The 25,521-nt window shown below is 40.0% G+C and overlaps 2 protein-coding genes across 12 annotated transcripts in view; one reads left to right on the top strand and one right to left on the bottom strand.

Moving 5' to 3' along the window:
* LOC147144176 (CUB and sushi domain-containing protein 3-like) overlaps positions 1 to 25,521 on the bottom strand; it is a 708,031-nt gene that overhangs the window by 333,932 nt on the left and 348,578 nt on the right. For all 11 annotated transcript variants that reach the window (XR_015087713.1, XR_015087712.1, XR_015087709.1 and 8 more), the window contains exons 33-38: positions 19,358 to 19,471; positions 18,686 to 18,781; positions 18,117 to 18,320; positions 9,988 to 10,112; positions 9,762 to 9,858; positions 8,719 to 8,823 (exon numbers count right to left, since the gene is read on the bottom strand). Coding sequence is in view for 6 of the 11 variants with exons in the window: in XM_086037008.1 (XP_085893134.1) it covers positions 8,719 to 8,823; positions 9,762 to 9,858; positions 9,988 to 10,112; positions 18,117 to 18,320; positions 18,686 to 18,781; positions 19,358 to 19,471 (741 nt within the window). In the remaining 5 variants the exon portion in view is untranslated. The remainder of the gene's footprint in view (positions 1 to 8,718; positions 8,824 to 9,761; positions 9,859 to 9,987; positions 10,113 to 18,116; positions 18,321 to 18,685; positions 18,782 to 19,357; positions 19,472 to 25,521) is intronic.
* On the top strand, positions 1,479 to 16,572 carry LOC147144179 (uncharacterized). The gene is made up of 7 exons (XM_086037009.1): positions 1,479 to 1,619; positions 3,915 to 4,191; positions 4,306 to 4,385; positions 7,548 to 7,700; positions 7,776 to 8,771; positions 15,877 to 16,048; positions 16,124 to 16,572. The coding sequence occupies exons 2-5, from the start codon at positions 3,993 to 3,995 to the stop codon at positions 7,971 to 7,973; spliced, it is 630 nt and encodes a 209-aa protein (XP_085893135.1). The 5' UTR covers positions 1,479 to 1,619; positions 3,915 to 3,992; the 3' UTR covers positions 7,974 to 8,771; positions 15,877 to 16,048; positions 16,124 to 16,572.

Genomic DNA, 25,521 nt, shown 5'->3' with positions numbered 1-25,521 from the left:
CGAATCGTTCTTTCAAATCAGAAAAACTAGAAAAGGTCCCGTCTGAATATAGATCTGCAAAGCTTCTCAGACCTTGTTCATGCCAAACCCAAAAGCCTGCTGATAGAGCGAATAAGTGATTGGCTGCAATAGGGCTCAACAGTGAGAAAACATGAAAACCAAGGCTCTTCCCTAAATTGAGACCAAATTTTGAGAGCTTGTTTGACAACCGAGCCACCAAGGCAAACAAAGCATCCAATCAGAAGGGGGGGACCTAACAGTTCTGGCAAGGAAACCCGAGTACCCAGTCGGATGGCGTGCGCCACGTCAGGTGAAATGATGGTACAAATAAGACGTTATGGGCCAAACCCTAGTAAGGTGTTATGGGCTAAACCCTAGGAAGGAAAGGAATTACAATTGGCTTAGAATTGCAATTCCAAATTTGGACACCAGGGATCGCTAGAGCAGGCCAGGCCTTAAGTAGAATGTACTTTAGATACCAAGTCAAGTTCAATGCAGCATTTATGGATAAGAATGTAATATTGATGTTATCAAGATTACATTACAATGACAATGACAAACTGATGGGAAGGCATGTTATGATACAAATGCATTTGACTGAGATTAAGTTTTACTCTTAACACAATACAGTGTGATTACTGTGTTAGGTCTTTCTTTTGAACAACCTTTTTCTATGAACAAATGTTGTAAATCATTAGCAACATGAATGTTATCTTACTTAAAATAGATATTGCTTGTAACAGCGATCAAGGATAATTAGCCCATGTGTATTATCACTCTCAGAAATATCACGTGTAAAGAAAAGTAACTAATGTCATACATATTGTTCACATGAGAGATTGACTGTAACAATGTTTGTGTGAACCTTATTTTATTATGTTTTATTGCTTGAGCATAGGCACGGCACGGTGGTCGACTGGTTAGCACGTCCACCTCACAGTTCAGAGGTCGTGCGTTCGATCCCGGCCCCGGCCTCCCTGTGTGGAGTTTGCATGTTCTCCCCGTGTCTGCGTGGGTTTTCTCCGGGTACTCCGGTTTCCTCCCACATTCCAAAAATATGCATGGTAAGTTGATTAGACTCTGTAAATGGCCCCTAGGTGTGATTGTGAGTGCGGATATTTGTCCCTGTGTGCCCTGCGATTGGCTGGCAACCAATTCAGGGTGTCCCCCGCCTACTGCCCGAAGACAGCTGGGATAGGAACAAGAAGATCTTTGGCCAAGAACTGGAAACAGACGGCCAGCAGCTCGAAAAGGACAATGCCTTTTCTCGGCAGTAGAAGTACACGTTGCCATGGTTTTTGCAAAACATTAAGTAAATAGATGCTGACTGGCTGGAAAGTCCCAACCACAAGGGACTTTCCATTTGTTCAGGACTTTCCACACTGACTGGAATGTTCCATGATCTCATTGCTTGTGAGACGAGGTTATAAAAGCCAGCGTCTCGAAGCAACATTGCTCTTTCTCAACTATTAAGCGTGTGGTGCAGTAGTGTGTCTAGACGTCTTCGATGGAGGAAGACAAACTTAAGTCTTTTTTCCACTTTGCAACTTTTGCTCAGCCTAAAGGATTATTTTTCTTCTTCTTCTTTTTGGACATCTCTAAATTATAGCAATGATAAGGTAATTTTCTAGAAGAGACACACTTTTGCGCAGATAGATTGAGCCAGTCGAGCGTCTTTATAATTCTTCGCTATTCCAAAATTATCTTGTCAAAAATTAGACTTTGTGTATTTTTAAGACTGATCACCTAAATTAGACTTAGTATTTAATCGCACTTAACCATTTTACTATTACTATTTACCATCCTTACAATTTTATTGATTATTATAATTTTACTATCTATCAAAGATTGTAACTTTGAATGAATTTGTTGGGACTTTTCTGTAACAATTCTAACGTGTGACTGACTTATCTGATTACTGATTGTATTCCATGCAAAGGTGGAATGATAATTGATTGATGATCATTGTTGTAATTATTACTATATTCATTAAATCTCTTAAATTGTATTTATCTTTGTCATTCTTATGAACCCATTATTATTTGTATCCACTCAACCTTCTTATGTGGAAGTACAGTTACCCCGTCACCACCGGGGCATGGTGTCAATATTGAAAACTAATTGTTACTCTGTCTTAATTAATTAACGAATCCAAGGGGTTCTAACAAGAGAACTAGGCGTAATTGATTAATTGGTTTCAGTTGCCTGGTTCTTCACCTATTCAGCCTTTTTTGCCCTCCCACCTCGGAGTCACACTGCGGAACGGGCATTGTCACCCGGATCCCCGAGCATTATTATGCGACCTCCTAGAGCACAAATGTCAAAGTCAAGGCCCACGGGCCACATCCGGCCCGCGAGAAGGTTTTTTACGGCCCTTGGGATGATATTGCTTTATTATTAGATCCGTCCTGCAGCCCGCAACAAGCCGGTGTGGGTAGCAGATCTGATCGGGTCCTTTGCACCTGCCGAAGACGACACTTTAAAATATATTGTAGCGACTTCAAAGAACACGCCGTCAGACGTAGTTTAATTATCATGTTTTTATTAGTCCAACCGGCGACTGTGGGCCACAGCCGAAGCCAATACAGTACGACAACCGTTCAGTCAAAAAAGAGCAACGGCTCTCCTGTTCGTCCTCTGCTACTCTCGCTCGCATGCCCTCCCATCCAGCGAGTCGCGCGATGCATTCATTAACCTAGGAAACAACACAACTTGGCAAGACACAAATTCGACCACAACACAGATAACCCAATTCGTTACACTATTTCTGTAATATATTTCTTTGCATCAATTTTTGCCACCCCATGGCTGTTCTACATGCTGACTGAAGACTTCTCGTCACTTTTCGTGGCTTTCAGAATCGGATTATGGTGAAAAAATATTTGGAGTAAAACACACTTTATTAGAAATACTTCATGTTAGAAATCTCACGTTGTTTTATAATTAGTGATTGTTGGCATTTGATAAATTCATTGAGTTTCGACGTAGTGCCTTGATGTCCCACACTGTGAGCAGGCATTGAACGCTATTCGAACACTAAGTGTTGATATTGAGTGACTTTTTGTTTCTCTTTCCTCCTTCGACACAGCTCGTAGTTTGTTTGTGCCAGCAAACTCAGTAGTTGCAGATTGCCCGTGTTTCACCACGTTTGTTGTTGTGTGTGAATGTTAAAAGGTGAGTTTAATCATTCTAATTCGTGTCAGGTAACTGCTGTACATAATAGCCTAGGTATGTTCTCGTGAGTGATGTCACGTTGATGAACACTAGTTAGTTATTTTGGCTCATATGCTAACTATTGTAGTGATGAAACGTGTGAATGTGTATTGTATGTATTGTTTGGCTGATTAATTTCTTAATACAGTGAATTGTAATGTTTAGGCATATTGTTACCAAATGGATATGCATTGGATGATGTTGCTAGGTTATTCTTTGTGTTGTTGCAGACCACAATAAAGAATGTGTCAAGTGGAATACGGGCCTGTGTTTTCTGACAGGATCACTGGAGACATCATACCAATCATATGATCCTCTCCGTTTTACTTCACATTATGTACAGTTCATACAATCTTGCAGCCCGAGTCAACCAGAAAATTGTTTCCAGTTTGGCGGGAGAAACGCAAACGGAAGTGACGTACGAGCTGCCTCGCAAAAGTAGCGTAGCAGTGATATACTTTATTTTATTTTTTATTTAGTAACCCCGAAGATAAAAACACAACAGCCAGGGGGGTGACAAACATGGACACAAATAAATATATTACAGATATGTAAAGCGTGACATCATCAGCAGGCGCGAAGGACCCGATCCAATCTGGACATTTTAAAAAATTTCAATGAACATTCTATCAATCCGTTCCTCGGCTTGTTTAAACGGTCGAGTTGCTGCATTAACTTTGGTTTGCTTTATATTTTTACAGGACATAATACCAAGACTGTGGTGTGTCCTGTGTGGGTCAATCTTCCTACGATCTGCGTGGATCGTGGGAGATGCCTTCATGGGACACTGCTGTTTCCCTTCACCTCTAAGCCAAGCCAGTGAAAATTGGCTTATTCCTGAAGGGCTTTATATTAGCGATGGCGATTGCTCCTTGCGTCTGGAGAGGTTGTCATGGCCTGGATCTGCTGACCTGGCCATCAGTGGTGTCCTGGTAGGAGTTGGAATGGGACGACCCCGTTTCCCGAGTGGTATTTATGGTACCAGTGACTTTCTTGTTGGCCAAGTATATCCATTACTTCGCATGACCTGGCGTATAGTTGATGGCTCTCATCGCATGACAATTCACCTGGAGTGTGGTACTTGTGTCTCAGCCAGACCTAAAACTGATCCGCCCCCCCCTGAGTCGGAAGGCCCTGACCCCACTGCGGACCCTGTGCACGATCCGGACCGGGTATGTAGGCCTAGTACCCCAGGGACTAGTGCGTTGCCGAGGACCCATGGGCCTAGTGCCGCCCGACAGAATCCTGTAGTCCAAACCCCCAGAATGAGCCTCCATAGACACTCAGATTGGGGGTGAAGGATCCAAATGAAAATGCCACCGTAAAGTAGACCTTGGATGTTAGCCGCCCAATAATAGTACTGAAAGTTTGGCAAAGCCATTCCACCTGACTGCTTAGGCCGTTGAAGTAAAGTCCTTCTCAGTCTAGGCTGCTTCCCATTCCAAATAAAAGACAGAATCAAATAATCCAGAGATTTGAAGAATGACGTAGGGACCAAAATAAGAAGGCACTGAACTGAAACAGATACAGAAATGTTTGGGAGCAACGTCATTTTAACAGAGTTAATCCAACCTATAAGAGACAATAGCAATGGACCACTTGGATAGAAGCCGCTTTGACTGCTCAAGTAACGGGAGAAAATTATATTTGACTAGATTATTAAATTTTTTAGTGACACATATGCCAAGATATACACATTGCTCATTCACTCCCTTAAGTGGAAAGCTACCATAATTAAGTTTAAATGCCTTGTTGTTAATCAGAAACAGTTCACTTTTGTCTAGATTTACTTTATAACCAGACAATTTTCCAAAACCATCTAAAGCTCGCAGTATTGCAGGTAATGACCTAAGTGGGTCGGACACATAAAACAGTAAATCATCTGCGTAGAGCGAGATCCGATGTTCAAAACCACCCCTGGGAATTCCGTGAATCTCTCTGCTGTTACGAATCGAGACCACAAGTGGTTCGATTGCTAAGGCAAATAGTAGGTGGCTTAAAGGACAGCTCTGCCTTGTGCCACGGTACAGTTTGAAATATTCTGAATATCGGCCGCGGCACGGTGGATGACTGGTTAGCACGTCCACCTCACAGTTCAGAGGTTGTGGGTTCGATCCCGGCTCCGGCCTCCCTGTGTGGAGTTTGCATGTTCTCCCCGTGCCTGTGTGGGTTTTCTCCGGGTACTACGGTTTCCTCCCACATTCCAAAAACATGCTTGGTAGGTTGATTGGACACTCTAAATTGCCCTTAGGTGTGATTGTGAGTGCGGATATTTGTCCCTGTGTACCCTGCGATTGGCTGGCGACCAATTCAGGGTGTCCCCCGCCTACTGCCCGAAGACTGCTGGGATAGGCTCCAGCACGCCTGCGACCCTTGCGAGGATAAGCGCTATAGATAATGGATGGATGAATATTGGCCATTCGTTAACACTGAGGCCATAGGGGAAACATAACAATTTTATCCATGAGCAAAATAAAGGGCCAAAGCCAAACTTCTCCAACGCAAAAAACAAATAATCCCAACCAACCCTATTAAACGCCTTCTCGGCATCCATAGAGACCACACATTCTGCCAGAAGATTATTGGACGTGTAAATAATGTCAAACAAACATCGAATATTATAAAAGGAATGATGATTTTTAACCAACCCAGCCTGGTCAGGTGAGATAATAACTTGGAAGCACCCTTTCCAATCAAAGAGCCAGCAGCTTTACCAAAATCTTCACATCACTGTTTAATAACGATATAGGCCTGTACGAGGCACAGTTTAACGGGTCCTTGTCCTTCTTTAACAACAGGGAGATACAGGCCTGATAACACATAGAGGGAAGGGCACTGGTCCCCACCGAATCATTAAAAACTAAGAGCAAAAAGGGTGAAAGTTCATCCATAAATGTTTTTTAAAAAATCAGCCGAGAACCCATCTGGCCCTGGTGCCTTTGCTGACTGCATAGACGCTATAGAAACCTTAATTTCTTCCTGAGAAATAGGTGCTTCAAGAGCTTGTCTCAGATCAGGAGAAAGAGAGGGAATATCAAGAGAGACAAAAAGCCTCAATATCGCCCAAACTTGCAGCACATTCAGGTGTGTACAACCTGGAATAAAATCGTTTTGAAATTATCATTAATTATTTTACGATCAGATGAAGTGTCCCCACCATCAGTCTTAATACAACGTATCAGTTGTCTTGCTCCAATTACCTGTAAATGGTTGGCCAAAATCTTGCCCGTTTTCTCACCGTGCTCATAAAAAACACTTTTAGCACTAATCAGACAGCCTTTGACCTGACGGGTAGAGATTATATTCAATTCGATCTGCAGCCTCAACCGTTCTTTATATAAAGATGGAGATGGCGATTGGGGATATCATCTGTCTATATCCAAAATTTGATCAGAAACAACCTTTTGTTTTGCATAGCAGATTTTATACTGTCCATTCGGAAGAACTTCCGTCCTTTGATGTCACTTCTATGAAACCAAAAACATGGCGCCAAACTCGTTCGGGAGAACCAACAGGAGGTAAAAATTGCTTTTAAACCTTTCACCGAGAAGCAGTGGTTGGTTGCGGACAAATAAGTAAGCAAAAAGTGAATCGAGAATGGCTATAACCAACGCAGCGCCGTGAGAATCCATGTTGACTCTAATGAAAACACAAGTTGCGCAAGTGATGTCGGAGCAATTTGTCGCACAGTGACGACGTAAATCTCCGGGTGTAACTGTCCACACCAAAACGCGGATCCGGAGATATCCGGATATTTCCGCAAATCTCCACTGCGGCCGGAGTTTTGCGTTTTCACTGAAAAAACTCTGGGGACGTGTGGATGATATGGCTGACCGCAGTCTTATATCTAACGTTTTCAAAAACCCCGGCTATGTGTAGACAGGGCCTGAGAAATTTATTTTATTTTATTCTTTATTGTTTTTATTGCCATACTTATCATTTTCCATGTGCAATTGGTAGTGTATGAACAGTAACCTTACATTTGTTAGCTGGATTGTAAAGGGGCTGAACCACCTGGTTAAATGCAAGAAGGTCTTTTTACGTTTGAGGCAGCTCAGGTATGGGGTAATTTTCCTACAAGAAACACACCTGAGGGATCAGGTCCACTGGCAGTTGCGGAAATGTTGGTCGGGGCAATATTTTCATTTCAATTTTAGCGCAAAGGCCAGAGGTGCGGCTATTTTGATTGATCAAAACATATCTTTTGTACCTTCTAACATTATTTCAGATGACAATGGCCGATTTATTATTGTGTCAGGCAAACCTGATCATAACCATGTGACACTGGATAATGTTTATGCGCCCAATTTTGACTATGTTCAATTTTTGGACAGCTGGACAGCATCGTGGATTGCCGCCACGACAGCCACCGACCACCTTGCGGCCACAGCTCCGATCGGCCGCCTCAACAATGGAGGCACGAAACATGGTCCACTTGGACTCGATGTCTCCCGCCCCCCCAGGACGAAGGCAAAGTTCTGCCAGAGGTGGGAGTTGAAACTCCTTCTGACAGGGGATTCTGCCAGATGTTCCCAGCAAACCCTCACGTTTGTGTCTGCCAGGTCGGACCGGCATCTTCCTCCACCATCGGAGCCAACTCACCACCAGATGCTGATCAGTTGACAGCTCCACTCCTCTCTTCACCCGAGTGTCCAAAACATGCGGCCGCAAATCCGATGATACGACTACAAAGTCCATCATCGAACTGCGTCCTACGGTATACTGGTGCCAAGTGCACATATGGACACCCTTATGCTTGAACATGGTGTTCGTTATAGACAATCCGTGACGAGCACAGAAGTCCAGTAACCGAACACCGCTCGGGTTCAGATCGGGGGGGCAATTCCTCCCAATCACACCCTTCCAGGTCTCACTGTCATTGCCCACGTGAGCATTGAAGTCCCCCAGCAGAACAATGGAGTCCCCAGGTGGAGCGCTCTCCAGCACACCCTCCAAGGACTCCAAAAAGGGTGGGTACTCTGCACTGCTGTTTGGTGCATAAGCGCAAACAACAGTCAGGGCCCGTCCCTCCACCCTAAGGCGAAGGGAGGCTACCCTCTCGTCCACCGGGGTAAACCCCAATGTACAGGTGTCGAGCCGGGGGGCAATAAGTATGCCCACACCTGCACAGCGCCTCTCATCTTGGGAAACTCCAGATTGGAAGAGTGTCCAACCCCTCTCGAGAGGACTGGTGCCAGAGCCCAAGTTATGTGTGCTTGCACAGACCCCAGCCAGGCCCCATGGGTGCAGGCCCAGCCACCAGGCGCTCGCCATCGAGCCCCACCTCCAGGCCTGGCTCCAGAGGGGAGCCCCGGTGACCCGCGTCCGGGCAAGGGAAACTGGAGTCCATAAATTGTTTTCATCATAAGGGGTCTTTTGACCTCAGTCCATCGACTACATTATTGTCACTCGGACTGGTCGTTGTAGTTTTATTTGTCCTTTCCAACTCAAGAACCAAGTGACAAACAACACTACAGGCTGCAGACAAGCTGTTTTTCCTCCTACCTGTGTACTCCAAATGGAAGCCAGCGGCCGAGACACTGATGTCAGACTGAAAGGTCAGGTAGAGGTTGTTTGACGTGCTGTTCAGTAGTTGAGGAATCGTCGTGCCTGTATTGTGGAGGATAAAGTGCAAACTCACAACATTGTCACAAATGTCAGCATTGTCCATCAGGATTCCATATTTATTCCATATGTATTCCCTATTTAGGCCCACCAAAACCATGCAGAAAATCAATATGCATACTGGACATGCTGCCAGAGAAAAAACATGGGAACAGATTTTACTCTGTCTTTGGCTTTCAACATGAAAGGGAAGAAACTGTTCTGTTTTTTTTGGGGTGGTGGAGGTGGTGGTGATGATGGTGTTAGGTACATACAAACAAAATATAAACTAAACTGGAAATTGAATGGGTCCAGCCTTCTTAATTTAAACAGTTTTAGACAATATTTGGTTCTAAAAAATGCTTTAAAATGGGAAAACTTCTTCCATTTAAAAACACCCAAATGGAAACTAAGGATAATAATAAGCCCATAAGCACACAACTACGTATACATTTCGCTGATGGCCAACTGTTCAAAATGAGAGCAATGACATTCCAATTCCAATTCCAATGAAAGCAATGAGATCTGCAGCAAGATAGCTCACCCTTGAGAAATATTCACCCCTTGATTATAACCTCATGAAAATTATTTATTTTCACATTTGCACTCTCATGCTCATTCCATGATTTCACACACTGGCCTGTTTTCTTCTATTAGAATTTGAGGCGAGAGTGCCATTGTCAAAAGCACGAGCTATGGGGCAATACTGCAATTCCAAACAGGGACAGAGACTTGTTTTAGAGGGTCTCCAAAGTATTGGAATAATTTTGTAGGGGAGGGTTAGGGATAGGGTTGATGGCATTTATTGATGATTTTACACAGTGCTCTCAAAGAGCACATCAACTGTCATCTGCTCTATCACCACATTTGTGCTGCTTCCAGGAGGGTGTGATCTGACTTGCAATTCCAGATGTCATATGACATTCACTCGAAGTAGTTTTTACCTGAGTAGCTACCAAGCCTTGGAGAATTGCCATCAACTCCATCAAAAAAATCCAGAGAATCCCAATTGTGCTCTGTTGCAAAGGTCACGACTTGAATCTAGAAGAGATGCAAATGGTACAGGTTTACCAAATATTCATAAGAGACAGAAGGTGCAGCTTCTTAAATCAATGCAAAAAGTCTCAATAATTTAAAAAATGAATATCAAAGAGGCCGAGGGTAGCTTACTTGGATGCCAGCTCCCTCTGGAACAGTTATTTTCCAGGCACAGTTCAGATAGTTGGCATATGGGTCTGGGTATCCAGGAGAGAGAATAGTGCCTCTGCTGCCTGTCAGCACCCCTCCACAGGGAACTGGGAATAGTGAGACAGAAAGTGACAGAGACATAATTGTGGGAAGGAGGGTGGTAATAAATGGAGAATTTAAACCAACACAGATATCAAATGATTAATGATCATCTGTAAAATCCCTTCACTTAATGTCAGACGATTAAGCCTTAACAGATAATAAAACTAGCTGTTGTTTTGGAAGGCTGTCTTTTATTATGAACAGTTTTTGAGTAGAACTTTACACTCTTTCCATGATTTAATGCTAAGCAAGGTTTATGTGGCGTCACAAAATTGTGTGCTGCAGAATGCATAAACAGTTCAGCTTTAAAGTGATATGCTATAACCTGCTGGAAGCAGTTAATCATATCTCTTAACTATGAATGTTATTCATCTTCCCAGCGCACCTTGTTTCTCCTAGTGCCACAAGTAAAATATTAATCAATTATTAATATTTTTGACTGTTTTGAATAATTTATTTAATGTTTAGTTTAGTTTTTTTTTAGACTTAAGACATCGGTCCTTGAAGCTGGTAGTTGTTATTTTCAGTGTTGGCTCCACTATTCTCTATCAAGGATTGTGGAAACCCAGCACTTAAAAAAAAAAAAAACTCTATTTATGATGATTAACAACCAAAGACAGAGTAAAATTGCATCCATCTGTGGCTCATATGCATTCAGCCGCGCGGACTGAAGACCAGTGATAAAATCATATCCGCACCCCTACAAATCATTCATGGATAATGCAAACCTATCAAGTTGTACACTTTCTGTGTACTTTGTACAGGTGGAAACATCTTTTCAAAGAATGTACGCCGTACATCACTGATTTCCGTTCACGTGACAGCAGCCATTTCGAAATAATGTAATAATTTGTAAGATTATATACAGATATTTAAGAGCAAATTACAACTTTGTAAGATTTGTACACCCCAGGGTTGACAGGTATGTCAATGTCTCCATATAAGAGTGTGAGTATATCTATTTTACATTTCACATTTACTGTGAATGAAAGACCGTCCAACATCCTGATTGGCCACATTTTTTGTTTGTCAGCATTTATTTCAGGCAATAAGCATTCTACAATAGTACACCAAGAGATAACCAAATACATAGTTTACAGTATTTCATATTGTTATTGATGAAGTGTTTGACATCCAAAAGGGATAAAGAATAATGCCTGACAAAAAGTTTCCATGCCAAAGGTAGTGTTTCCTTACACAATCATTACACACTCACACACAAAATGAATACGCATTTTCAATTTTTTAGTATGATTATTGTAGTCGTATATTTAGAATTTGATGTAGCAAAAATAATAAGTAATATTAATTGATAAATACATATAGATGTGCCTATTTCAATGAAGGCATTAAATGTATGCTGCAATAAAGAAAGCCTTTGCTAACCTTCAATCAATCAGTATTGAGGGGCCAGAATCGATACATTAGAATGTTGGGCAGAATGTTAAACTGTGGTTCTACCATATTGAGCATAGGACTAGGGTAAATTGAGCCATCTGCCTTTTTAAATTGGACAGTGATTTTAAATTGGACCGGCAAGTTGGTGCTGTTGTTGAATCCAGTTTCTTTTCATCTGAGACAGCTGGCTAAGGTAAAGAAAGCCTCTCCTTTCTCAACAGCACTTAGAAACAGTAAGCCATGCCTTCATTACATCTTGGCTGGATTACTGAAATGTGGTTCATTTTTGGAATCAACCAGTCCTCCCTCAAATTGGTCCAAAATACTGCAGCTCGCCTCCAAACTGGAGCTCGTAGGAGGGAGCACATAACTCCAATTCTGGCCACTCTTCACTGGTTCCCTGTATATCTTAGAGTTAGTTTGAAGGTTCTTTTCTTTGTTTTCAAATCTTTAAATGGTCTCGCCTCACCTTATTTATTTTTCAGGAAGTTGGCAACCCTACTCACAATCCATCATTTTTCTTCCCCCCTCACTCCTCCATACTGCTGCATCCCTCCTCTCTAACAATTTCATAACCTCACCACTTTACATTCAATTTGGCCAGGTCAATTCGTCCAGTGGAACATAGACTTTACCCTAATCACATCCTTGGCAGCTTTGTCAAGGACTTCAGTGGGGGCTGAACAACTGTTCATTTTGCGCTCACACAGGACATAATGTCCAATCAATTCTGATTTTTCTTTTATGCTCTGATGTTGTATTTCAGACTTTTTTCATGTCAAAGTGGATATGAACCAGATATATGTCTAATGTGTGGAGCAGTGCTCGTCTGCCCTATAAGTCATTTAAAGATAACAAACATCAAAAGTGTTCAACAATCAGAGAAGCCAGAAAAGCTATGGTGGAAAAAGGAGCACAGTGGCAAAAGGAAAATGCTTAAGAAGTGGTAAATATATGGGGTGAACAGTTAGATGAAGCACACACTTCTTGAATTTAACACAAATGCATCAGGATGACTGGCCGTATTTTCGTTTGTAAACACACTGCACAACATGACCTCATGTTTTGTGCGCTTGCGTGTCAATTCATTGACACATTCTGTTCATATTGGAAGTTACCATTTGTTTTTATAATGTGAACAAAACTATGAAAAGATTAGATTTAACATAAAACGACTAAATTAAATCTTAACCTGCTGTGTGCACATCATATCAAAATGTTTTGATTTATTGTGACAATGCACAATGATGCAAACTCATTTGTTGTTTTAAGAAGAAATAGATCAAAACAAATGTAGAAGAAAATGGTGAGTGCGGGAGGATGCATGGAGCTAAAGAAGCCGTCTGCACTATACAAATCAGCCGTTTGTATAGTCATGTCATCTTCCAAACCGCTTATCCTATATAGGGTCGCGGGGAGTTGCTGGAGCCTATCCCAGCCGTCAATGGGCGAAGGCAGACTACACCCCGAACTGGTCGCCAGCCAGTCGCAGGGCACACATAGACACTGTCACTGAGCGGGAATCGATCCCACGCTGCCCGCACACAACTCAGGCGTGTGTACCACTACACTATCAGCGGACCCGTTTGTATAGTGTATTGTGTATATAGTATCGTCAGCCGGGAACATTTCGCCTTCCGTAAGGCGGCGATGGACTGCAAGGCTGCGAGCGGTGAAGCGAACAAGAACTGTGTGTAGGCATTGTTGGACCTCCGTTCAGTATGTTGCAGGTAACACTTCAAACATGCTAACATCGCCCCGATACAGTTACCGGGGTCCAAAAAAGAAACCCTATCAACACCAACAACTTATTCCCGCTATTTTTAAGCAGCCTGGAAGATGTGAAAGCAGACAGAGTCAACAATATTCGTAATTATGAAGCAATCAGCATATACATAGCAACATATATGCACCCATATGCTTTAGTCGATGATCTGGACTTCAAACGTTTATTAAACATGCTGGAGCCCCGTTACAATGTTCCATCCAAGGATCCCCGGCGCATATTAGCAAGACCGCGCTCCCTGTCATATACTGTACAATACAATACAAGAGCCGTGGTTGAGTATGAGCTGTCCTCTGCTGCGCCCTAACTCTTAGAACGAAGTTAAAAGTTACTAGTTGGCAAGTGCTACCTGACTTTATCTGCAACCTCATTCTATCCAAACAAAAAGGAGAGTTTCCTGTGTTTAATTATTATTATTATTATTATTATTATTATTTTTATTATTATTATTAAGGACAAACCCTAATATGCAAGTGTTTATTCTATTTCGTGCTTTTATAATGGGGAATGTTTTTTGGTTAATCGGAAATTGAATTGTAACTTGCTCTCTGTTAAGACTAAAAATAAAAAAAAATGTAAAAAAATAGTCTTATGCATTTGAGACTTATTGCTGTACCAAACCCGTATAAACCGTGACTTTTGTGAACCATGACACGAAAATGTGCACACCTTTATTTAAGTTAGAGGTACACGCCAAGTTAGAGGTATATGCCATTGTGCCATTACCTGTAACTTAAATAAAGACGTGCATGTCAAAAGATGAATCGCGATTAATCGCATTTTTCAACTACATTATTTACGAAGTTTTGAACCGTTATCTACTTGAGGAAAATCTAGGAATTAATATGGAAAAAAGTATATTTCAATTCAAAGACTGTTCTTTGATCCTTGAATACGATTATTTTGCTGTAAAAGACAAGAGCTGAACGATACACCAAAGATGTACCACAAATATTTGAATTTGGCTGTGCAAAGTGTGCAAATTATTTTGGATTTGGATGGATTCAGATATATGAATATATGGATTATTTGGATTTTGGACGGTAGAGTAACATTTTAAGTCAAACTATGTAAAAGTATGTGTTTGCGATTAATCGCAATTAATTTTGACAGCCCTAATATATATTAGGGCTTTATATATCTTAGGGCTGTATATATATATATATATATATATATATATATATATATATATATATATATATATATATGTATGTATATACATATATATGTATGTATATATATATATATATACATATATATGTATGTATATATATATACATATAATAGTAGGCAGGTTTATATATATATATATATATATATATATATATATATATATATATATATATATATATATATATATATATATATATATATATATATACATATATATATATATATATATATATATATATATATATATATATATATATATATATATATATATAATCCACAATATGTTGGACTTCTCTGCATTTTCTTTGGCTTCCAGCCATCTTATGAATGATAGTAAAAATAAACATCCATCAATCCATCATCTGAACTGCAAAAAATCATCACAATTACCACAGTATGATTCTTTCTTTCTTCTTTTTTGTTTTTTCACATTGGCTAATCACTCATCCAACACGATAATGCCATCCAGTGGTGTGCAAAAAAAAAAGCTTCCAACCTTGAAAATCACAGTTAGAGACTGCCCAGGGTTTGTGCCGCCCTTCCACGTAAAAAAAAAAAAAGGTTGGACGAATGTATTTGTCAAAGGCAGTGAATGAGTGCTTATTATTCTTCGCCATAAAGAATCACATTTTTGAGAAAATAAAAATGAATGCTCACCAAAGTTTGACACACGTTGGCTCTGGGCAAAAATGTGATATTGTAATGTTACCATACATGAGTAAAAAATAGGGTCTGTAGCGCCCCCTACAGAGGTTTGATTGAGCCCTGTCCTATTTCGTTTGACCTAGGGCTATGAAAAATGGTAGGCAGGTGTAGCACCCACAGACATACACAGACCTTGGTAGCCATACCCTAACATGTACAATAAGTGACTGTAAGGTTAGTTTGATAAACTATACGACTGGGACGTAGCATCAAACTTTGTATTTAATAATTTCTTCTTAACAATAATTGAGTATTCTCAGTTATATGTTTCCCCTTGATCAGACATATCCAAAGCCTGGCCCGGGGACCAAATGCGGCCTGTGGTCAAATTTTATCCGGCCCGCAGCCTCGGTCATAAATTTAATAATGTCTGGCCCATTGTCCTGTTGACAAGCGTATTAAATTCACTGAAAATGCAAATTCATATTTACACACAAGAGGGCAACAGTACTCTGTCCAACTACATAACCCTGTGTGACCCTTTACGGACAGTTTCTATCCTGCATTCATACCAAATCCGTTGAGGGTGTTTCTGGCAGCGAGATTCAACTGAAGTAAACGTAGTTCGAGCAGGCAGGCACAGTTTTGTGCGGGACGGCACGTATGTGTCGTTTGGAGGGGTGGGACGCAGAGCGAAGCACCGAAAATCCGTCCATTCATCATGTATAAAATAATTTAACTGTTTTCCCCTCTTTGCCTCACGACAGCCAAACAGCATCGGGGTATACTACGTCACACACAGCGTCCTGTACACCTGGTGGGTTTTGTGTCGAGAGCGCAAAATGGAGGAAAATATAATCGTGGATACCCCGAGCTACAGTATATAACACGGCCAGCTACCACTACCGGGACAAGAAGAAAAGAGACTTGGTATACCTGGTATGTTTTTACTTTCTTTTGTTTTTACAGCTGTTGAACTTTATCAAGACGGCAATATTGTTTGCATTATTACAGCCACTTGATTGCAATGTCGAAAAATCCTGTCGTCTACTACCAAGCGAAGGCCCTGCCCTCTCCACTGAGCGCCAATGAGCGGCTGCAGCCTAGAATGGCGACAATGAATTGAAAAAAAGAAAAGTTGACGAGTGCCGACAATTCATGGAAAGGTGGAGATTGGACTATTTTTTTCCACTGATATACGCAACAACTTTATCTCTCTCATTTGCAAGCCATTTTATCATTTTATGGAGATCATACTGTATTTTAACTAACTCAAAGAAAAATATCTGATCATCTTCAAATGTTGGAGTGTTTCATCTAAAGATGTTTAAGATGAAAAGTTATTGAACGTTTTTCATTACATCACGCACTTTTGGCACTGTCCAGTTTGCAAAGAAAAACGATGCTGTATTTGAGGATTAAAACCTGGGTGAAAACTCATGAAACTTTGCACACACATCAGACCTGGCATAAAAAATTTTATTTTAGAGATTTATTGTGCAATTTTCAAAACATGTCTTTTTAACGAAGTATTCCCGGTTATAAATTTTGCTCTGTGATAATTGATAGGCATATGTAACAGCCCACGGCATACAAAAAAATATTTCGGAAGCATAAGCTAAAGCTCACAGAAAGTTGCTCATTTTGACTTTATTTTGGATTTGGTGCCATTTTTGGCCTTTTATAGAGGTCATATTTTAAGAAACTCCTAGAAAGTTTGTCCGATCGTCTTCAAACTTTGGGTGTTTTCATCTAAAGATGTTTCATTGCATGTTGTTCACGTGGCACGTGTTCACTTTTTGCAAATAAAACTGTTTTTGAGAACCTAAACCTGTGTGAAAATGTATTAAATTTTGCACATACATGAATCTGGCATAAAAAAAAGAAAATCAATATTTTCGAGATTTCTTGTGCAATTTTCAATAATGGCTCAATAGCAGCGAGTCGGAGGGTGTGCGAGGGTCAGTTGCCGACAGCAATTTGTTTGTGATTGATCAGACGTATAATTCAGTCACAATACTTAGTGTGCCTGTCTTAAAGTGATCTCACTTGTTCCTTGATATTTCAATTTAAAAATGTATTGCTTTAAATAACATTATTATTTATTCAGAAAATATACAGTTCAAATTAAATTTAAATGCATTCATGTAGAACTAATTTTGAAAATGGAACATTTCACCAAAATGTCACCTTTTTGTCCTATTAGGAAAACTGTGTTTCACTATCTTGCTTGAATTAGTAGAAGTGTGTAAATAAGCCAGCATGTGCAACAGGTGTAATAATGGGCATATTGATGAAGACTGAATCAGTTTTCTGTTGACTTCACAACCATAACATGTCACGACTACCTATTCAAAGAGGAAAATTTCCCTGGCTGGCACAATGCCAGACTTTTCATCCACATGTCCACCATTTAGTCTTAGTGTCCTTGTCAGACGGAATGTGTGTCTGCTGAATGCGCTTGTTTTGATAACAGTGGGTGCTGAGTCTAACGCAGTGTTTAAGTCATAGGCATGATGTGAGTATGTCATGTCAAACAATCATGAGACACCTATGCTGGTTCTGGTAGAGTTAACCATGCTTTTCACATAAACATACTGAGGTCATTACGACAACCCTGGATTCAATCATATTCCTATTCAGAAGTACAGTATAACATTTTATATAGGTTCATCATATCATATAGTCTGATTTATTGTATTTCCTATTTGGCTAATTACCTATGCTGTATGTACTATGTATGTAGGTATGAGCATATAGTGATTATATATGCCATCACTAGTATTTACAATGCATGTGTTACTTCTAATTACATTTCATTGAAGCAATATAAAAATAAACTAACGTGAGGTTCACAAGAGTGACCTTGAAACATAAAGCTTCTCACCAAAACAGAAATAAATCCATGCTTTGAAATCGGTGACAGACATTATCTTATGTAACACACCGGATCCATCGGTGTGCAACTGTGGAGAGAAAATCCAGTGTGGCGGGTGAGGCTACTTACCAACACATGTGGGCACAGTGCCATTCCACTGGGCCAGGGCATTGGGCACAGCCTCACACTTGATGGCAGTGGCACCATGCAGCAGATAGCCTGGATTGCATTCAAACAGCACAACCATACTGGTTCCAAAATCGTTCCCTACACGCTTTCCAAAACGGGGCTCCGGGACCGAACTACACTGAGAGGAACTCGTCCTGGGGACAGCTAGGAATGAGATGAAAGAGGGAGTAGACAAAGATAGCAGTAGGAGAGTGGTGGGTAGTCATGATAGACAGAGAGACAATGTGTGAGAGACAGAAAGACAAAGGAGGTAGAGGGGAATGGTAAGAACATCATGAGTCCCCTCTTGTGTCATGCATTATTGTTTTCTGCTCCGCCTTGATAAGCACTGCACACCATATTCTGCTATGTTGTGCTCTGCCACACACAGTTATAGAATGAGTGACTGGTTAAAGTACATTTACAAAACATCAAAAGCTGACGTAATAATTATACTCATTGGACCTTAAGGCTCAATCAAGACAGCCAATGTCAAAATCAGGAAACCTTTTCTTAAAAAGAAGCCTTACCTTGGTAAACAAAATGAAACCCTTTTGCCGTGCCAGTTCCGTTTGAGCTAAACGTCAGTGTTACCTTGTTTCCGGAGCTCAAAGGGAGTGTCTCCCCTGAAATGTAAAAGCAAATGTGACATGGTCAAAATTATTTCAACACAATGTCACTCATGTTAATGACCATAAACCACCCCATTGTGTTCTCATGTTTATATTCTCAGTTGGATGAAAAACATGTGTGGCTTTCAAAATGATTTACATTTACAATTTCATTTAAATTGGGAACAAAAAATAATTATCTTATCAATTGGAAAAAAAGACATGCATTATTTATATTGTATCATATTCTTGTAAACAATATGTGAAATCAGTTGTCAACAGATTGATTGCATTTTTTATTTACTCAATTCTCATTATTTCAGGATTATTATTACTATGCTTTAACCTTTGTCGAGTAGTACAACTTGGGCCAGTGAAGTGAGCTCATAAGGTGCACCAGATTCTTCTTTTTCTTATTTGGTTAAATTTGCTATGTGAGGTGTCTCAAAAGTCCTTGACAACAAATTTAAAAACTATAGATTAGATGAGATTTTGGATGCCTGTAGTCCAGCAAAACACACACAAACAACAAACACAGACGCACACACAAGTGTGTTATTCTTGCTAATGTACAGTAGTCTGTATTTTCACCTGAATGGGAGCCATAAATCGATGAGAGAAGCGATGAATCTGTTGAGGAGCTGTCATAGATCTCAACAACATCACTGGCCAGTGTATGAAACACCACAAACTGGCCAAACAATACTGCAAGTGAAAGAAGTAAATGAAGAACATATCAGTAACTCCATATCATGCAAAATTACTGCAGTTGAAGAGAGGTTTTACGTGTAAATATATCACACATAAACCCAATGTTGTTTTTTTTTTTTTTTTTTATCAAATGGTGATCACATACATTCCCTAAACACCTTTTTTAGCTGTGTATTAAGCCTCTTTTTCGTTTCCCTTAAAGGTTCTGCTTTTGTTCCATACAGGTTGTTGCATTTGTTATAAGGCAATTCAACCTGGGTAGACCAAACAACTATGGCCATTTAATAAAGTAAATAAAAAATGTAAGCGTAAAAAAATACCACTTTTTATCAATCCAATAAAACCAAGAATGATGGAAGAAAAATATTTGTTTTCATAGTAATTGAAACCTTGAAACATTACATTTAGGAAACAATGACGGAATTTGTATTTTTTTTTTTAATTTACGTCTTGTAGCTGATGTCCTCATGAACAGATGCCAAAATGGGTGACCCTATAAAATGGGAAATTTTCAATGCATCTGTTCATGAGGACAGCAGCTACAACACGTAATTTAAAAAAAATAAAAATTCCATCATAGTTGTGTAAACACACGCACACCCCCCCCCCCCCCCACACACACACACACTTAAGCAGGAACTTTGCTTCCTGCTTAGCTTCCTGCTTCGCTTCCTGCTTCACTCCCATGCGGACGCTTCCTGCTTGCTCTCCCTTTTGCTTGCATTTTTTTCCGATTTTTTTCTTTCTTTTTATCTCTACTGGCAACAACTCCTGGTTACTTATAAAACAGTGGAACAATATATATATATATATATATATATATATATATATATATATATATATATATATATATATATATATATATATTGTTTTAGTACAATATTTATTTTTTCGATGTAGTATGCTATCACCAGAGCACTTAAGGAATAATGTCTCCAAACCTGACAGTATTGGTGAGCTGTACAGAGTGTGAGGATAAGAGAACTGGAGAAGATGATTGAAAAACACTGCAAGACATTTGTGGAAACAAGTAATTTATTGACTCTTTTGCAGTGCCTGTACAGGCTACGGAACCTTCGAATACAAACGGACTAAGTGAAATCTTCATTGGTCGGACCACATCTGGTACCAAGCCTCCTGCTACAGACCTGGCTCACACACTTCCTTTGATGTATCCAAATTACACTGGAATAGCTGGAGAACGGTCCAACTGATCTCGCCTACTGGGACAGTGTTGGTGCCAGAACAAAGTCATCAACACCAGCCCTGACCTGGTCTGAAGTTGTCCATTGCAGAGGTAAACCCAACAGAAATGTTAAAGTTCCAGTACTCACTCCACCAGCTGAAATCACACTGCACAATAGATCTGACGTGTTAACTTCAAATAATATGTGTGAAGTTAACTGCAATGCAATGATTAGTAAACCTATAAGAAACAGCCCCAGAACTCAACCAAGGGCTAACCAAAGCATGAGGAAAAGCCAAAATTCCACATTCAGGAAGGCTCGAGCTACCACCACCTCCACAAAAAAGGAAATAGACACAATTCTATTTGGGTACTCAATAACACAGCATATAAGAATGGCAAAAACTGAAAATGTAACGCTTTTAGATAGGTCAATCAAGGAACTGACAGGGATCCTGCCGACCATTCTGTCTACACATCCAGATGGCATCAAGATCATAATTCACGCAGGGTCTTTTGATATTTTCAGAAGGAAAACTGGCTCTGAGATCCTGAAAAATACTTTTTTTTCTGCTGTTGGAGAGCCTGTGTCAGTATGGAACACACCATGTCTTCATTTCACGCCCTATTCCATCTACTGTATGGGGAAAGGAATCAAACGTTTCTCAAGACTTCTTGGCCTGAATACATGGTTCTCACAAGCATGCATCGCCAATGGGGTTAAATTCATCGATAACTTTAACATCTTTTGGAACTGCAGGGGACGCTACAGACCTGATGGTGTGCATCCAAATCTCACTGGATACAGATTACTTGGAGCACACTTGCATCATACTGTTGGGATGGCAAACCCAAACGTGTGTGTGCAGATAAGACCGAAGGACACAGAGAGGCAAACAACTTTGAACTCTGCCTCATCACCAGATTTACAACACATCACAAAGTGTCTGCAAAGGCTGTCTCTAACGCAATCAGGCCTCCAGTGACCACCAGCTACCAAGAAATGCAGAGCACCCTCTCTGAGATTCAAAGATAACATGCCATTATGTGCTCTTGCTATAGTGATTTTGTCATTGATAGCTGTTCTCTGAACAAGCTTGGACCCAGTGGAATCCCTACATTAATTAGAACAAGAAATAATCTGTTACAGTCAACTCGCAGGATGAATCAATCTAATCCATTTTTTATTGTTTTTCCGAATTATTATGACTCGTCTCTCCTGATTTCAACCATTTTATCTTAACCGGGGATTTCAACATTCACATTAACAATATGAAGAATGGCAATGCCAAATAATTTTCTTCTATATTGGACATGTTTGGTTTGTGTCAGCATGTTAAAGAACTGACTCACATTCATGGTCACACTCTGGAATTGGTTATCTCAAAAGGGGTTGACATTACTTCTGTTGTGGTAACTGACTTGGCCTTATTAGACCATTTTTATATTTTGTTTGATGTACTAATCACTCAGAATATTCAAACAACGAATTTCCTCTTGGTAAAAAAGAGGTACATTAACGAGGGAACATGAGCTCAATTTATGGAGGCCATAGCTTTGTCATCAACATTGCAAATGTGATGCATTTAGACACCTCGGGAACAACACAACTCAGCAAAACACAAATGTCACCATAACACAAATAACCCAATTCGTTACATTATGTTTAAATATTTTTAAGAGTAGACAATTCCGTCAGTTATTTTTATTTATGTGCAACCGTCTGAATTAAGTAAATCCAAACCCCCGCAAGTTGATATATATATATATATATATATATATATATATATATATATATATATATATATATATATTTTTTTTTTTTTTTTTTTGTGACGTATTGTCGCAACATCGATGCCTACGATCAAGGAATTGAAGCACTGTTCAGTCTTTCATTGACAGTATACAATAAGTGCAAAAGTGATAATAAAAGAATAGAGTGGTTTTGTGCCCTTTGTTTATTCCTCTAGATTTACGAGATGGAAGCTTCTCAGCCCCCCCCCCATACCACACCGGACAAATACGTGATTTGCAATCAAACCACTTCATTTATTCCAGAAGGGCAGTTTAAAAAGCATGAGCAGCATCTTTATAAAAGGACAGATGAAACAAAGAATAAAGTTGCACATGAAGTGCAAAATCTATAAGTATAATCCGTGCAATGTAAGTGAAACTGGACGCGTGTCAGAGGCATGATCTTCAATTCACCACCTCACCGACTGCATTGCTGAATTTTCTTGTTCCCAAAATGTGCGTACGGATAGGTTAAAGCGTACATGTTCCGTACATGTGCGCACTTTTTCCCCTCAATTTTCGGGGGAAAGGGACACATACCCTTTGCCATTCCAACCACCCACGGGTGGTTTTGCGGGTCGTGCACACGGGACATTCACTACATACTGAACAACTTCAAAGCATTCCTGGGCATGTTATATATGGTTAGAAAACTGAGTTTCCGCAGATTCGAATGATACCAAACATTATAAGATACAATCATATCTACAGGCTCGGCAAGCATTTAAGTCAAAACAATGCTAACACACAAAAAAATGTTCAACTCACCATTTCATCCTCAAATGTCCGACACAATTTCATAATCCATCATCAATGATCATATACGTCTACAAGGGTCCACTAAAAGTATTCAAGTAATATAGTTAGTCCACAACAAGCCTGACATCCATAAAGCCACGTTATTAGCTGCTGCAACCGTTACTGGTTGCTATCAGATACATATACATATTACATATGTACATATTTTCCATCGTAGATTGAGTTACCTTCGACGACGATGACTTTTCAAAATGTAGGCTGGACCTTAGTTTGATTGATTGCTTACTTGATCCAATAAACTAATGTTTCCCATGTCAGAGTTCAACAACAGCCAATGAGCATATTCCATGCGTAAATAGTACCACCCCTACATATGGATGATTCATCAGTTATGTTTGCAGTCACAACCAAAATTGCTAAGATGGTGATTGACACATTCAACAGCCAATGAAATTCTTAAAAAAAAACATGGAAACTGTTTTCAACAAAAACACCGGGCGTAACTTGCGTGACACACACTTTTAAAGCCCAGCAACATCAGGGCTGTGGGTCAGAGCGCACATCATATTGCGTCACCTTCTTGGATTTTTCTGCATTTTTTTTTTTTATCTGGATGTAGGATATGATAGCGCCAAGTCTTACTTTTCATTAGAACTCATGATTGTTGAAGCATTCCACAATAGTAGCATTTTCTCCTACGTATGTGAACATGGTTGCAACATGATTGCAATGGGATTCAAATGGCACAATTTTGGTTCGCCTGGACATCCCCTGAGTAAAACTTGTGTAAAATGCTCATTTTCTGTTGTATTAAAGTCAAATTTGAAATGGAATTGGAGGAGCCTTTGAGCTGTAATTATGTTGTGTTATTTTAGTCCACAACCTAATACAACATTTTCCATGCAGATCTTTGGAAAAGAAAAAAAAAATAGGCGGACATAAAATCCGCCTTCTCTTATGTATTCAAACTTCCATAATTCAGTGCCGTTCACACTTAAAACGATTCTGACAGTTGGGGAGAAAATTTCAAAGTGGTTATCTTCAAAAAGAGACCAAAACTATGATGATACTCCAAATGATCCAAGTACAGCTTCAGTTTTACTTTGGGTGCACCTTTTTAGGCGTTCAGGTAAAAATACCAGGGAAGTGGCAATGGTTAAGGCAGCAGATTGCAGATTGCATACGCAGCTTTCACGCCTGCTTTGTGCGCACGTAGCTTTGATAAGTCCGGCCGCTGTACACTTGCGCAATTTTTCCCGTCAAGTTTTTTTTTTGATAGGTCACATACTTTGGCAGGAAGTTGCGTACGCAGCGTTGATAAGTGAGACCCCAGGGCTGTAGGACCACACACCAGTCTCACGTGTCATTATATGTACAGAGGTATGTTTTTTTATTGTACATTTTGCGGTTTTTGTTTACCCTGCACTCTCGTACTCGATGTGGCCGAGGGGAGCCAGCAGGGCTGTAGGAGTTGCACACCAGTCTTTTTATAGTCAGTCACTGTATGTACACAGGTCGACAAATAAAACACCGTGTGAGACCCAGTTTGAGTCTACTTGACCAACACACTGAACACAACGCAGAGAACCGGTTACACAAGCACCTGTTTAAAATCCAAAGCCGCCGCATACGGTGTGCCATTTGTTGTCTTTGCAAGGAATCGACGGAGCATGACATTTATTTTTTTAAGACAACACAGAGAGCTAAGATCCGGCCTCGCAGAGTTTCCATTCAAACTTCTGTCGAATATATACCATGATTGCATGGTCTCAATAGGCCAATTTAAACCATACTTAGGATAAGTCGATCACACCATACATTTCATTATTATTTTTGTCAAGTTTGATGAAGAGATTGTGGTAGCCATTCTGCTACATGGTCATTCAAATTCTGTCCCCAGGCTGTGCACTTCACTTCATGTTTGCAAAACACTTTGTGGTTTGGGATTGTGGATTAACATCTCAAACAACATGAAGTTATATGTTCTAAGGCTCAATATATTTGTTTTGGTGTCCCCATCCAGTTTTTTTCTCTTACAATCCAATGAGAGCCTTATTTTATTGTGTGAAGGCGAAGGCCAACATGGATTATTTTTATTTTTTTTCGTTCAAAAAAATTACGTTTTCCCCAAAATTCCCCATTTTTCACCCCAAAAAAAACATTCATTTCCAATGGCATATTCAACATATCCCATTTCCACCATTCCAATTTCAAAATAACAAGATTCAACTCATTCAACTCACATTGATAAAGCTTTTCAAAACATGCACAATTCCTACTTCCCAAAAATTCAACTTATTCCCCC

The sequence above is a fragment of the Filicampus tigris genome, chromosome 8, assembly GCF_054856515.1.
Source record: "Filicampus tigris isolate MCC_2025a chromosome 8, RoL_Ftig_1.0, whole genome shotgun sequence".
In the NCBI taxonomy this organism is placed as follows: domain Eukaryota; kingdom Metazoa; phylum Chordata; class Actinopteri; order Syngnathiformes; family Syngnathidae; genus Filicampus; species Filicampus tigris.
The sequence above is the reverse complement of the archived record's forward strand: the minus strand, read 5'-3'. Positions and strand labels throughout refer to the sequence as shown.